General features: G+C 34.5%; 1 protein-coding gene across 7 annotated transcripts in view; it reads left to right on the top strand.

The window, feature by feature from the left end:
- Positions 1-15601, top strand: part of EndoA (SH3 domain containing GRB2 like, endophilin-A) — a 254127-nt gene that overhangs the window by 223048 nt on the left and 15478 nt on the right. For 5 of the 7 annotated variants that reach the window (XM_072546091.1, XM_072546090.1, XM_072546087.1 and 2 more), the window contains one exon: positions 13032-13147. In XM_072546091.1, the coding sequence (XP_072402192.1) occupies positions 13032-13147 (116 nt within the window). Of the gene's footprint in view, positions 1-6600; positions 6688-13031; positions 13148-15601 lie in introns of all 7 variants that reach the window. The other 2 variants (XM_072546093.1, XM_072546092.1) reach the window with 2 other exon arrangements.

Raw genomic sequence — 15601 nt, 5'->3', positions numbered from 1 at the left:
TTAACAATTTAAATTATTTATTAACAATTTATAAATACATATTTGTTTACTAAAAGTAACAATTTACTTCAATGTATAAATTGCAAGCTCAAAAAAAATGCATGAAGAAAAAATGCAATTACTTGTTTAACATACATTTGTTTATTGCAGATTTCCCAATTTGCAATTAAAAATGGTATTTGAAAATATGATATTTAAAATCCTTGTAGTCCGAGACATCGATTCAAAAAAAAGAGCAAAATTGGTTAACAAGAAGCCGAGATAATGCAATTTTTAGCGCGCGCTATGATTTTGAGCTCGCCGATTCACATTTCGAGTGAATGTTCTCCACCACCACCTCTCATGCATTCCGAGCGACATTTTACGCTAAAACGGTTTTTTATTTGTCTTTTTTATGGATGTTGCCGTGAAGCGCATTGCGTAAAACTTTTCATATAAAAAGTACTTGACAAGACGAGGGTATTTGTTTAAAAACTAGCTCTCTATCACTTATAGTTACACGGCAAATGTATGCTACCTTCAATATCTCGGCAACCAGTAAGCCGAATGTATCTTTTTTTTTAAGAAGCGTCTTTTAATGTTCTTTAAGTGTATAGATTTTGAAAATGATATGTTTAAAGCTCGTAAAGTTATTCAATTTGTTTATAAGCCTAATATATATAAAAAATGTTTTAAACTTTAAAAAAATTTCTAGGCTCTCGTGCTAAACCGATTTAAATTTTACAACAAGCGTTTGAAAGTTTGAGCCTCCTTTTATGTGTAAAAAAAATTGCAACTATCTGAGGGCCTTATTTAGGGCCTACTATAAATTTGAAAATTTGCGATTTTTTTCCAGTAGGCTGGGTTGCAAAATTATTATGCAAAACCTATCCGACCGATCTTAACAAAATTTAGCACACAATTTAAACATATTAAAAAGTTTTCTAGGCGGAATATGGAGCTTGTAAGTCAAGTTTAGAAAGTCGAAAACATTTAAAGGATTAACTTCATTTTTTTGTACTTTTTTTCCAATTATTGCTATTTTTTCAATAATAAACATTAAATTTTCAATTTCTAGCTAACGAAATATTGTGTAAAATTGAATAACGAAACTTTTAACTTCTTATAATTTTTTCTCTAGGATCAATATTTTCCGAATTATAAACGAAAATATTAGCAGAAAAATGAGACATTTTCAATTGTTTTCAGATTTTGTTAAATAAAAAATTTAGCACAGGGTTTGCGACTGGCGTATATCGTGATTATCGATATTGGGCACATCCTGAAGGGATTCCAGCAAAAAATAGCTTCCTATGGAAAATGTCCAATCCAAAACAGATCCCGCCTAGACTATAGATATTTGGCTTGATTTGACCATTCTATTTGCGTATCGAATAGAGATAGAACCCCATTTGGTCCGTCTTTTTTTTTGTACATAACGGCCTGTGTTTTGTCAGGGTTGACAGCTAGCTTCCACTGTATACACCAATCTTATAGTTCGTTAAGTGCCCTTTGTAGGTGTCTTGTTGCTAGAACATGATTGGTACTGCCAGCAGCTATCGCTGTATCGTCTGCGTATAGACTGGTTAACGATCTGGGTTCGGTTGGAGTGTCTGCTGTGTATATGGTGTATATATATGGCGACAACACCGCTCCCTGTGGCTCCAGCTTCGGACAGGGTTAGCCCTATCCTAATTCTGAACCGCCGTTCGGCTAGATATGACGAAATAAGAGATGTCATCGCCTCACTATAACCATATTGGTTCATTTTATACAGCAGGCCTTCGTGCCAGACTCGAACGCTTTACTGACATTTAGGAAGACGGCTGCTGTATATTTCTTTTCAGTTCGTGATATTCTGCTGGACGCAGTACCTGAAGAAAGTGTCCGACAGTTTATTTTAATAAACTCTGATGCATTTTGTTTGTTCTGGTCTTATCTATGATAGTTTACCTCAATTTGACCAAAAAAATAGTAATAAAATTTTTGCGACTGAAAAAAAGTCGAAAAAAAGTTGTTCACTTCCGGTACAACCGGAAGTGCATGTCTCTGAAAATATTATCTTTAAGTTCGTCATAACTTGTATTCCCCATAAACCAATTTTCATCAATAACGTGTAAGTAGTTTCCGAGATATAGATAGTCTAAGCTCGTCTAGAAACACCCTGTATAGTTAAAGTCGAATAAAAACATGAACTTGCAACTCAATTAACTGCTCAATACATGTCAATAAGTACATATGCATAGGAAACTTTTAAAATGAATCTGTAGAAATTTCATACCTACATTATTCAGTTCATTTAAAATGTTTCTTCGTGTATCTATTGTGAATCGCAGAATATATTTAGATAAAATAAAAAAAAACCGAACTGGCGAGCTTCCAAACTCATACCTCACCGGGGTGTGATGTTGCGTGAAGTTATTTCCAATTAAAAAAAGAGACATGTTTATATATCCAACAGTGTTGAATAAAGTAGTCTACGTGTGTCGTGTTTTCAGGGTGATAAGTGGTGTTCGAAGCAAATCTTTTAAGGATTCAGAGGTTTTTGTCATACCCAAGTTCTATTTACTTTACTTTAATAATACTACGTTTATTATAAATCTTTAAATATATAAGCTTTTGCAAATTTCAAGAAATAATGTTATAAGGTGTAAGTTGTGCTTAGAAAATCTACAAAAGTTAAAGTACTGTGGAAGTCTACAAAATACTTCTTCGTTTTCTAAATGTTTAGCTTATTTTCGGGAAGTTTATTTTTATTACAGCTATTAAACTATATTTTTTCTGTTTAACTATAGCAAGTCCATATCAACTAAACTGTCTTATTTTTATTTGTTCTGAAATTTCATTCCTGCAATGTTCATTTTCTGATTAGGATCCATAATATACCATTACCCGTTAGTGACTACTATAAAGCATTCAACAGGTTTCTTGATAACTACAGTTTTGTAATAATTAGGGGATATTACGGTGATGAGGGGGTCAAAGTATGAAATGTCATAATACACGGAAAAATTCAAGGAAGAAAATCTGTAGGTCGCAGACAGATGTCTTGGTTGAAAAGTCTGCGCGATTCGTATTAATGCAGATCAATTGATTTGTTTAGGACAGTCACTTCAAAAATAAAAATAGCTATTATGATTGCCAACTTCCATAGGGAGATGGCATTCTATTATTATAAGAAGAAGAAAGTTAGGGGCATTGTCGTAAAGAGAGTAATGAAATCAAATATATAAATTGTATTTAAAACAATATTTATACTAATATCATGTGTATATCTTGATATTTATATAATCCTCAAACATATGTGGGTGTGAAATATATTTATTTCCGTATTTCAGATGCGTTTGCGTTATTTATAAAATTAACTTAACGAAAAGTATTAATAACTTTAATACAACCTACACATATCCATTTTATAGATAGAAATATTGCTCATGTCATGTCGTTTATGTGAGGTGTTTACTTTTGTAAATACTTCACTGATAAAATAGTAATCATAATAAGCTATTAAACTAAAACCTAAGGAATTTGGAGTACAGGATATAATCATCATTCTGGCTTTACAACGCTGTGTGGGTCCTAGCCTCCAAGAATTTCTCTCCAATCGTCCCTATCCATCAAGGGTTCCTATCCCACCAATGGGTCTATCAAGGAGCGTTTTTCTAGCTGGGTCATTTTGTTCCATCCGCATTACATGTCCTATCCACCTCAGGCCTCTTATCTTAATATGTTTTACGATATCTGGTTCCTGGTATATTCTATAAAGTTCGAAGTTGTACCGTCTTCTCCACACTCCATTGTCATTCACTGCTCCATAAATTCGCCTTAGTACTTTTCTTTCGAAACATCCTAACATATGTTCATTACTTTTTGTTAGAGTCCAGGTCTCTAAACCATATGTTATTACTGAGCGTATTATTATTTTGTAGTTTTATTTTTGTATTTCTCGATATAATTGTGGATTTAAGGCTGTTTTATCGGTGCATCAAAACCTAGAGACAGTGTTTTCTCTGTTATTTACTGACAAAATGTCTCGAAATTTGGACACGTTATTCGAAATTATGTTGCCTTTAAACTGATGGTTTTACTTTTTTTATTTTTTTGAAACTTCTGTTGAAAAATTGGAATATACTGTTTAACGTTCTATTATAACCAAACTTTTTACGCCCATCACTCGAAAGAGTTTTTTTTTCTGTAATCGTTGATTTTTGTTTTACCTTTCTGTGTCCAGTAATAATCGAGAAAAGCGTGTTCCAACTTTAAAGAAAATTGCCTAAAAATACTGAAATCTAATAGTGAAACGTGTTACTCATCATTGGGCTTAGTTTCATCGTTATCGCCTTCGTGACGTCAAATCTCATGAACGTACGGTCAGTTAGTTCGTGTTAAAACTAATTTGAATGGAGAATAATGTATTTGTTGTCATTAAACTACCCGTCGGCCGGCGGCACTGAGTAAAGATGGTCTCGCGTAAGCAGTGTAGAAAAGTAAGTGATACGCCCATTTCAAATCGCAGTTGGCTTGAACTGCTAAAACAGCCTTAAGGAGGAGATTGAGCCCAAAATAGCATCTGTTGGCTGTGCAAATTCTACAGTTTATCTCTGCGGTAGTATTATGTATATTGATAGCATCAGCATAGGCAAGCATTTGCACTGATTTATTATAATATCGAACCAATAATTGTGATTATTTGTGACGTATGTATTACTTTTTCCAGAGCCAGATTGAACAGTATACAGGAGGATTATTTGTTTTAAAAGGTTCAGACAGTTCCCCCTGAATTCGTACTCTACATTCAATTTTTCAAGAGTTAGTTTTGTTAAATTTACCAACTGATTTGGTATTCCTAGCTCTTTCATTACTTTGAACATTTCTCTTCTATTCACAGAGTCGTGGGCTGCTTTGTAGTTTATAAATATGTGATGTGATGAGTATCAATGCCATATTCCAGTGTTTTTTCTAAAATTTGTTTCAGGGTTGCAATATAATCAAATGTCGATTTACCACCTCTGAAACCAGCCTGTTATTTTCCTGCTACCCGTTCTGCATATGGTGCCATACGGTGACATAGTACTATGGAAAATATTTTATACGCTGCATTTAGAAGCGTAATTCCTCTGTGGTTAGAGCATTCAAAGATACCTCCTTTTTTTGTGTATGGTGCAAAGTATTCCAATCATTGGGGAGGGATTTATGTATCCATATTTCTTTTATAAGTGCTGTAATGCCATTATGGTATCGTGGCCACCTTTTTTATATAGTTCAGCTGGGAGATTATCTATTCCGGGTGATTTGTTTCTGGCTAGTTTTTTAACTTCATCTTTAACTTCAAGAATCGTTGGTGGTTCCTCTTCGCTCTCGTGTGTTCCCTTACCTCATCTCTTTGGTCTTCCAGATTTTTTTCTTCCTCTACATTAAGTGCCTGGTTAAAGTATTCTACCCATCTATTCAATACATCTTTCCTTGCTGTTAATAGGTCGCCATTCTGATTTTTGCATTGTCTTGTGGTTGCATTAAATTCTTTTCTGTTGATGTTAACTTCCTTATAGAATGCTCCTTTGAAGTTTTTCCATATATTTAAGTGGATTTATTTTTTTCTTTTGTGTATCCTCTTTTCTTCTCTTCTCTTTGTTTGGTAATTCTCTACAGTTGTTCTAGTTCGTCGGGTAAGCATCTTTCTATAGGCTTTATTTTTTTCTTTTGTTGCATTTTTGCATTCATCGTCAAACCAATGATTTTCTGTTCCTATTTCATCATTCGCTGCTGCTTCAAATTTACAACTCACGCTTAGCAAAATTATTTGTATATGTAATGATATTTTAGAGCAATGATATTTATGCAAAAAAAATGGTCATTTCAAACAGATACCTTCTGCACTAATATCTCCATAACTAAAAATACTTTCAATTCAATCTTAAAGAGATTTAAACATTTTCAAACTTTTCTGAAAGGCAGAATCAGTAAAATTGAATTACCATCACACTAAATCGTTAAAATGTGTTGAACATTTTTGCCGAAAAACGCTATTTTATAATGTTTTTTGAGGAGTACCAAAGAAGTACTATATAGAAACTTTATTATTAGATTACTTTTGATTATTTTTATATGTAGCATTATTATTTTGTATTTTAATTATTAATCACATGAGGGCTAAAAATTTACCTGTCTTTTCATATTTACGGGAAGGAAGATTTGATTGGAATTTTTTAAACTGTAACCTTTTATAATGTTGTATTGTCACCATAAAATAACCTCACTATGCACAACTTACAATACGTTTGATATTATTGAACTTGAAGATGATTTACTATTTATATAAATAATATTAGTAAATTTAACCACTTCGAACACATGAAGTCACACCTGGAAACATTTAATAGGCTTTAAAAATGTTATCTATGAAATAATAAGAGTAAACAAAAACCAAGCCGTATTAAATATATTTTAGTTTCAATTAAAAATCTTTTAAGTTTTGTCCTGCAAAAACAAACATTAATAAAAGATGATTGGTTTTAGCTTACTCAATCTTTACATATAATTTAATATAAGTAGATAGAATGACGTCTCTTAATGCTCGTTTTCCGTTGTTTCTTAAATGCTTGACTTGCTGTTCTGAAAAAGATGTGTTGTTAGGCTCTTCGCAAGTGTCTTCACCTCAGCATAAACCATACCAACTTGAGTTGCACCCAGGACAACAATCTGCTAATGGTAAACTCTTTCTTTTCACTGCCTTCTTTCTCTGTAGTTAGCTTATTGGTGTTTTTGTTTTATGTTTTGCTATGTTTGCGTACAAGTACAATACATAAGAAATCCAAAATCATTTACCAGTTATTTAAACAAATTATTTATCAAGAAAATTACATATAAATTAGGTATATTGATATAGTAAGTATAATGTATTATATTTATGTGGTAGGTACCTATAATGTAAAATAAAAAAAAATAGAAGTTTATTTCAGCTATATTAAAACAAACTCTACAACTAAATTAACGCCCTGGTCTCCCTCAGCAAACCTCTCCATTCGTTACAGTCTTTAACCATTCTCCTCCACGATCGACTACCAAGGAGATTTTTTGCGTCTTCATCCATATCTTCCTTCCATCGCTTTCTCCGTCTTCCAATTGGCGAAACTTGGACACTAAAGGAGGGGATAATAGCGAAACTCAAAGTCACTCAAAGGTTAACGGAGCGATGCATGCTAGTTATAACAAAGAGAGATCGAAAAGAATACAATGGATCTAACAGAAAACCGAGGTCACTGATGTAATCCAGAGACTTAAATCTTTAAAATGGCAGTAGGTTTAAAAAAATTTAGCGATAACAAATGACATTAGATGGTCCACTACACTGTGGTATCCAAGAGGCGTCAAAAGAAAGGAAACAAGCCGGTACAACATGGCGCAGAAAAGCGTGGGCAGAAATAAAGAACGACTATATAAGGGGGGCTGCACCATAATCGGTAGAATACACTCAGAATGATAATGATAATAATATATTATATATTTATATCTTTGTTATGCAGTATGTGATTGGACCTATTTCTGTATGTCTTATCATGCTGTTAATCTTTTTAATCTTTTCTTTTAATTATTAATCAAGAAAAAGTGAAAAATTACCAAATTATCAGAAAATTCTTGAGGAAAGAGTCCGAGAAAACCAGAGTCTAAACAGTTGAATCATTAGTATGTTTTGAAAAAGTCATCTCACTATCTTAATCTCGTTTTCTCTTCGCTTCTTCGTTAAATTGGGTTCTATATCGTAATTTTGTTTATCAGCTAGTTTGGCGGTCTCCTGATGATCTATTCTACCTATTCTAAGCGTTGTAATGGTTCTATGTGTCTAATCTTCTTTCTCCCATGGGGCAATTTCAAGTCCTAGAATTTTTCTCATTATTTTTCTTTCAGGTCTTTCGCCGTATCAGTATTTTTTATCTCTGTATTTTTGTCTTTGTGTAAGCTTCTTCTCCTTTGTTCCGAAGGTTTCCTTAACCTGTACAATTTTTCTTGAATTCTGTTTTTTCCAGATGTTCTCATGGTCTCTTCCAAGTAGTTGAATGTCGTTATTTTTTCAAATGTGAAGTTATCGGTCTTCCTCCCTGTTTGTTTTCTTGTTTTTTTGCTTACTTCCATATATTTTTGTCTTCTGTTCGTTTATTTGTAATTCATATTTATTACCAATTTTAAGCCACTAAATAGAGTTGTTTTATAAGAGTTACCAACTTCTGTATCTGTAGAGTAGGGAGGGTGAGTTAAGTTCCACAGTACTTAGCCACAATTGACTCATTCTGCATCCTCTCAGGGAGCTGTCGTCCTTAGCTTATTGTCCATCCTGCCATTTCTAGGAAGATAGACAAGTCACCAGGGGACATCTCCCTTATGTGGGCAGGTGTGGTCTAGGACTCGCCGAACGCGTACTCTCGTATTAACGATAACTATGGGCATTCACATAGGACATGCTCTATAGTTTCGTCTTTTCGATCACACTATCTACATAGAGGTGTGTCCACTAGCCCCAGTGTGTGGAGGTGTTTGCTTAGTTGACAATGACCAGTTAAAAAACCAACTGTCAAGCATAGGTTTTTCCTGGTCATTCTTAAGCACTTCTTTGATGCTGACTTTTCAAGTTTACTTAGTGTTACCCTGGCAAGTCTACATCCTTGCCCTTCTTCCCATCTTTTTACGGTTTGCGTATGGGAGTAACATTTGACAATTTCCGCGATTGTTGTAGTTGACCAACCAAAAAGACCCCCAGGTCCTTAGTCTGAACTACGCTGGCATTTTTGCCTATACCCCACTTTATTGTTAGGTGTATATCCAACACGCATTTGCCACGTTTGTCTCCCTATATTGTCTTATTTCGATTTTGTAGGGTTTGTCAAAAACAAACTTTGATTTAATTGAGTCGCAGCGCCACCTCTTTGACATATATGTCTAGAGGCGTGATGCCAATGACCACGTTCATTGCTGAAGTTGGTGTTGTTTTCATGGCACCTGTTATATTTAAGCAAACCTAGTTTATTAATCGCTATTGCCTGTAGCACTTTTGGTACCCAGTGTGGACCCAGGCGATCACCCTGGGTGAAAGGCCCCAGGTGCGTCCCATCGTTAGTCGACATTGCTCATAGGCAATATATATGCTCTTTTAGCTCTACCATCTAAGTGTGAGTTCCATGTTAACTTCCTGTCAAGGGTAATACCAAGGTACTTCACCTCGTTAGAAAAGTTTAGACTGTAGTTTTGAAGACTTGGGGGTATTAAGCCCGTGATTCTTCTGTTTCTGGTGAAGAGGCCCATCTCTGTCTTCTTAGGATTTATGGACAGTAAGTGTTCCTTGCACCATGTTTCTATTAGTCAGAGAGCAACTTGTAATCTCTCACATAGTGTGTTCTCAAACTTACCGCTTTGCAGGACAGCAATATCGTCTGCATAGGCTATTGTGTAGAAACCGTTGCTGCTAAGATGGTCAACCAGGATATCTAGAACTATGTTCCAGAGGAGTAGTGATAGCACCCCTCCCTGTGGACACCCGCCTCTAACAGAAACGTCTTCTACATTTATGCTTATTGCTCTATTATTTACGAACTTATCCATCGCTCTCAATGGCATGCTATTTAGATCATCCTTCCGGTTGATGGTGCTTAGGGGAATTTAATTTTGTACAACTTATACAATACAAGTTGTTCGTGCTGCACTATCCCATTCCCCATTAATTTTTGGATCAAATTTTTTCGGTGGGTTAGTCGTGCTTATGGTACATTTGCTGAAATATTTTATCTAGATATCAATCATTTATCGTCTCTATTTAAACCTCAGTGTGTACAGATTTTCCTAGAACTCGATCAATATGAGCTGTTGAAATCGCGAGAACTTATACTCTGTCAGTAAAATTTCGTTACATAGACAATTTTTAATACCGATTTTTCGCTAAATGTAGGAGTGTTAGTAAAGGGATGAAATAAATGCTGGCATATGAACATTTCAACGTAATATTGGTATATGGTGTACCAACAGACAAAATGTATTCCCACAATGTTCAACAAAATTTGACCCAGTCTGTATGTTTACATTTAAAAAGTGATGATGTAATTGCGTTGAGACAATTTCTATTTTTATAAACCAAAACAATATGAAAATAAAAATATATTTTACTAGATGTATATTTTAATACACTAACCTTATAGTCTGACAGTGAACTGTAAGGTCAAGATGAAAGGTGTTATTTTTAAAACTTGTTAAGTTTATTATAAGCGAATGATTTATTATTACGATTAACAATTTTTTTCCTAAAAACTTGATCTTAATGCTTAGTCTCATATATTTTAACCTCAAACATGTTTTGATGTTTGATAAATAATATATTTGCAATATGCGGTTTATTTCCAAAATATATTCCACAAAGCCACCAACGGTCGAGAGATTTGTCTCTCTCTGGGTATGGTGTATTCTTTCTACCAATAAATAATTTGATGTCGAAGGAACGTCGTCATTGTTGGAGTTGTGGCGCAGAACATCACCTACGTCGTAATTGTCGGCAGAAATGGGCAATCAGGCACCTCGAGAAGTAAAACTCCTGTAGTTAACACATCATTTTCTGGTGGAATTCTTAGTTTATATTGGGATATTGATGGTACTATCCATAAAAAAAAACTAGCACTGTGAAGATTTTGAAGATTTTGCAAAAAGAACGGTTCTAATAGGTGAACTGCAAAGAAGATGTAAAACTGTGATGCTGTAAATATGATGTGATAAATTGTGTGCAAGGGGCAATGGTTTACTTACTAAAAGGGATACTTATGAATCTGCCCAATGTTATAGTTCTATAGAGATAGCAGCCATTAATAATGCAGGTCCATTCCCAGAAATGTACACTAGAAACAAATATATCTTTTTCTTCATTTTCTTCTAATGTCTTCACTTCTCTTTCGATCTCTCAGTGTATTTGCTGTAATTCTTCTCAGTACTCTCATCTCTGCAGTTTCCAGTAGCCTTTACGTTGTGGCTGTGTCGGGTCTTGTTTCTGAGGCATATGTCATTATTGGTCTTACACTGGCTTTATAAATTCTTGACTTCATCTCAGTGTTAATGTGTTTGTTTCGCCATATAGTGTTATTAAGGCATCCTGCCAGTCTACTTCCTTTTTGTACTTGATCTCTCACTTCTTTGTCCAGGTCTTCATAGCTAGACAGTGTAATTCCCAGGTATTTTATTTCCATTACTTGTTCTATACTGATGCCATCAATTTCTGGTTTACATCTGGTTAGTTCTTTGCTGACTACTATTGTTTTAGTTTTCTGAGATGAGATTGTTATATTAAATTCTTTTGCTCTTATGTTAAATTTGTCGACCAGTCTTTGCAGACTATCTTCATCTTGGGCTATCAATATTGCGTCCACCTATTCTGACTTCCATTTTGTTGTTTTGGTAAATGTTTTCGATAGTTTTTATATTATTTATAGGAACTTCTCTATTATACAGAAGATGGATTACATCTTTGAGTCTTACTCTGTCAAACGCTTTCTTTAGGTCAATCAGACACAGAGATGCTGGTCTATTATACTCTAGTGATTTCTCAGTCATTTGCTTTATAACGAATATTGCACTGTACACGATCTACCGCTACGAAAACCCTGTTGTTCATCTGCTAAACTTATCCTCTACTTTATTAGCACTTGTAAAATTTTAGTTGTAAGTTTTAGCGTAGTATTTAACAAGTTTATATCCCTATAGTTTTCTGGCTGTTTTTTATCTCCTTTTTTTGAATAGTAGAATTAAGTCGCTCGTTCTTTATTCTTCCGCTATTTTATCGTGTTTTATAATTTTATTCATTAATGTTGTTAATTGTTCTGTCATTGCTGCTCCACAATATTTCAGTAATTCGTTTGGTATCCCATCTTTACCTGCTGCTTTTCTATTCTTCAGGTTTTCAAGTATTTTCCGAACTTCCAGTACATTTATATTAAGTTCTTCATTTGTGGTAATTTCACGAAGCTATATGTGGCTGCATTATTAACTGCACATTTTTGATTAAATATAAAAAATCGCATCACAGGAGTACACTGCAATTAAGTGCCAGCTTCGCTTTGACAAATTAAAAAAAATACGTTTTCAAATACATGTATGTTTCAAGTTATAATATTCATGCTTATGTGCTGCAATTAAATTGAAGAAAAAAATTATAAACTGTTAATTCCATACGTGGATTTTTATACGGTAGAGGGTTAAATAATTATTCAGCCGTTTTGGTATTCTTACATAAATTTATTCAAACCAATGGCGAAATTTAGAATCGCCACTTGGCTAAAACCTTCACATTGTATAATTCACAAATTAAAAAGAAAATAAGTTATGTGATATGCCGGATAAAGAAACTGTCAATAATAACTGTAATTTTATCACTTACTTACATTTCTTTTACTAGATTTGATATCAGGGTATTTTATACAATTACATTTATCAATTTGATCTTTTTTTAAATTTCATTCAACCATTTGTTTGGGAATGTCATTGTATATTTTTATATTTAACACGTTGAGTGCCATATGACACCAACATGGTCTCGCACTTTTATGGGATTGTAGGACCGCATGAAGCCACAGTGTGGTCTCACCATTTATGGCACCAAAATATAACGGCCTATGGGACCTTTTTATTTGTGTGTGTGTGTGTGTGTGTGGTGGCATTCCACGTGTTGAAAAAATTAACAAATGTATAGTGATTATAGGATATAAGATTATATTGTTGAATTATATTAGGTAGTTGTTATTGTTCAAGATCTCTTGAACGAAATTTTTAATATTTTAAAAGTGGTGTAAATGATCATAAAAGTATTTTAATATGAAGTGGCTTATTTGCTATAATATTACTAACATTTTTAGTTATAGGAAATTACTGAATGCTTTTGCTTTTTATTTATATGTGTAATTGCACATGAGCATTTTGAAATTATTTCCCACATTTATAGTGTAGCAAGATGATGTGTTTTCTTAGGAAACGTTTTATTATATTTATATAAGTTAATTGTCATTATTGTTTTTATAATTATATAATTTTAGCATCACCATTGCCGTCCCCAATGAAGTCCCCAGCTAGGACTCCGATGACTAGGCAACCATGTTGTACTGCACTTTACGACTTCGACCCAGAAAATCCTGGTGAACTTGGATTCAAGGTAAAAGTTTTTATTATAGCCGACATTCTATTGTTTAATTTAGCACGGTTAGTTCATCAGTGTTCAGCATTCAACAGGCATGCATTCTTTTTCATCAGCATTAACCTGTTGGTAACCATTTTTTTACCTTTACGAACCAGTACTTTTTCGCCTTTTCGGTCCAGAAATAATGCGGTCTCATCTGCATTGAACAGACGTGAAGAATTTTGTAGTATCTGAAGTTGATCTTTGTTTGACAGATATTTTGTTATTTCATCAAACCAATTTATTACGCCGTGGTAATTACTAAGGCTCTGGAAGCTGTTAAATTTTGTGCTACTCGTTCTTTTAGACAAGGATGTCTTCTCAAAAAACTTTCATACCATGCACGACCAGGGCGGTCAGCAACAAATGGGATGTGTCTTTTCATTCGTTTTAATATCCTTTGTACAAGCAAGTTTTCTTCATCGGATGTCAGAATAGTCGTTGGCCCTATTCTTCTATAGTTAAAAGAGTTACTCTGGGAACCTGATGTCCTTTTACTACAGAGACTAGTGGCACCCCAAGGCGAACATACTCTATTGCAGCTATCATAGCTCCTTCAGGATAAGCTAACATTTTCCCTTTCACAGGAGGCATTTGTACCTACAAAAAAAACCGTGAGGTTATAGTTGACATATTGTGTTGCAAAAGTTGTCATGCTGTGTCAACTACTGATTCCGACAATAGCAAAAAAACAAAAAAAAAATACAAAAATGCTGATTACTAACCAAAATAACGGATATCTACTTTGGCTAGATCTGTCTGTCTTCTCCAGTAGTTAAAACGTGTCAAGTATTGGTGTAATGGTCAAAATTTGCTTTAGTAGTTGACACACCACAAGTAATTTTAAGGTTAACCCCTAACAGATATTCAAAAGGCCAAACACGTTTAATAACAACCTCCCGCTTTAAAAAAATTTACTTACCTATTTATTTTTTACTTTAATTCCTTAACAAAATAGTCTGTGTAACATGTTTTACCATCAGTGACACCATTACAAAATGGCTGACACTCATGTTGCCAACTTCACATATAAGTACATTGAAAACACAGACTATTCGCGTTCTTAAACGACTATAGGTGGCAACACTTGTTTTGAAAGATTGCGGACGAAATAGGGATATCGTTTATTGTCATTGTAAATTTGATAGGAGATTTTAAAAGACTCCTAGTTGAAGGGCAAGCAATTTTAGATTCCAACTATATTATTACTTGTGGAATATTATCATGTAGTGGGAAAACCGCAGTTAGACAAGCATTATGCCCCCAAACGAGCAAGTTGAGAGAAGTAACCCACCAAATACAAGTGAAAATTGAAGTGATTGATAATATTAAAAATGTTCTTTGTAATTGTACATGTAAGGCTGGAAATTAAGCAAATGCAAACATATAATTGGCACATTACTATATATTATAGTTGTTGTATTATGTTATATAGTAATATAACTCTATCTGACACTGGTACAAAGTTTATAATCGACTTACTTATTTCCTTGGTTACCATTATTGCCACTCCATTACTATGATGATTGTCATTTCGTCCTGAAAAATATATGGTACCGTTTGGGGTGACGCATTGACCTGCATTTATCCATCTGACTTCGCTGAGTCCTAAAATACTGATCTGTAACCGACACATCTCTTGACTAGCATTGTGTAGTTTTCCAGCTTCAAATAGCGTTCTCACATTCCATGTGGCGATACGGATCGATGTATTATGCATTTTGCAGGGGTTTTGCAGATTGACGACCGGAGGAGCCCTGCAAGTTATTGAATCTCCCCTCCTGCCGGATCTTGGTTTCCGATGACCATGATCAGTAACTTCCAAAGAATCGCTATTCTTTGCCATGATGATTTATACTAGGGGCACTCTACTAGTCTTTAATACAGTGGTTCCCCGTTGCCTTCTGTATCCTTATGTCGTTGACCTTGGTTCATCCACCTTCGAGATCGATTTCTCAATCTCAGGACAAAAGAGTGCCCTACCACCTACCAACTCATCCGCCCGGAGCCGTTGGTCAGTAAATGGGGGATTGCTTATACCGGCAATCGCTCGGTGGAATTTTCGCCATATCTGGCTACCCTCACTTAGTTTAGCCTGCAGACCAATGCAGTTGCCCGGGGTGTGGCACGTGGAGCCATAAGTGAGAGTTAGTTGTCTTATGAGGACCAGTTATCAAGAACCATCTCCCGTCTATGACGCTCGATGTGGTCGTTCTGATAAAAGGTACCTCTATAACACAACTCTACACCCCAGATTAGTATAACTCTGTAAATGTCTCTCTGGGGGTCTGTGTTACAACAGGTATCAATATCGGATTACCAGTAGGTCGGTTTTTAAAATTTCGCATAGATCTTGTCCCTCACTGTACTTCGATAAGTATTTTTCATTAACTATGTCCCCCCATACTGTACCAGTATTATAGATACCAA

Source organism: Diabrotica undecimpunctata, chromosome 10 (genome assembly GCF_040954645.1).
Source record: "Diabrotica undecimpunctata isolate CICGRU chromosome 10, icDiaUnde3, whole genome shotgun sequence".
Taxonomy (NCBI): Eukaryota; Metazoa; Arthropoda; class Insecta; order Coleoptera; family Chrysomelidae; genus Diabrotica; species Diabrotica undecimpunctata.
This window is presented reverse-complemented; position numbering and strand designations above follow the sequence as displayed.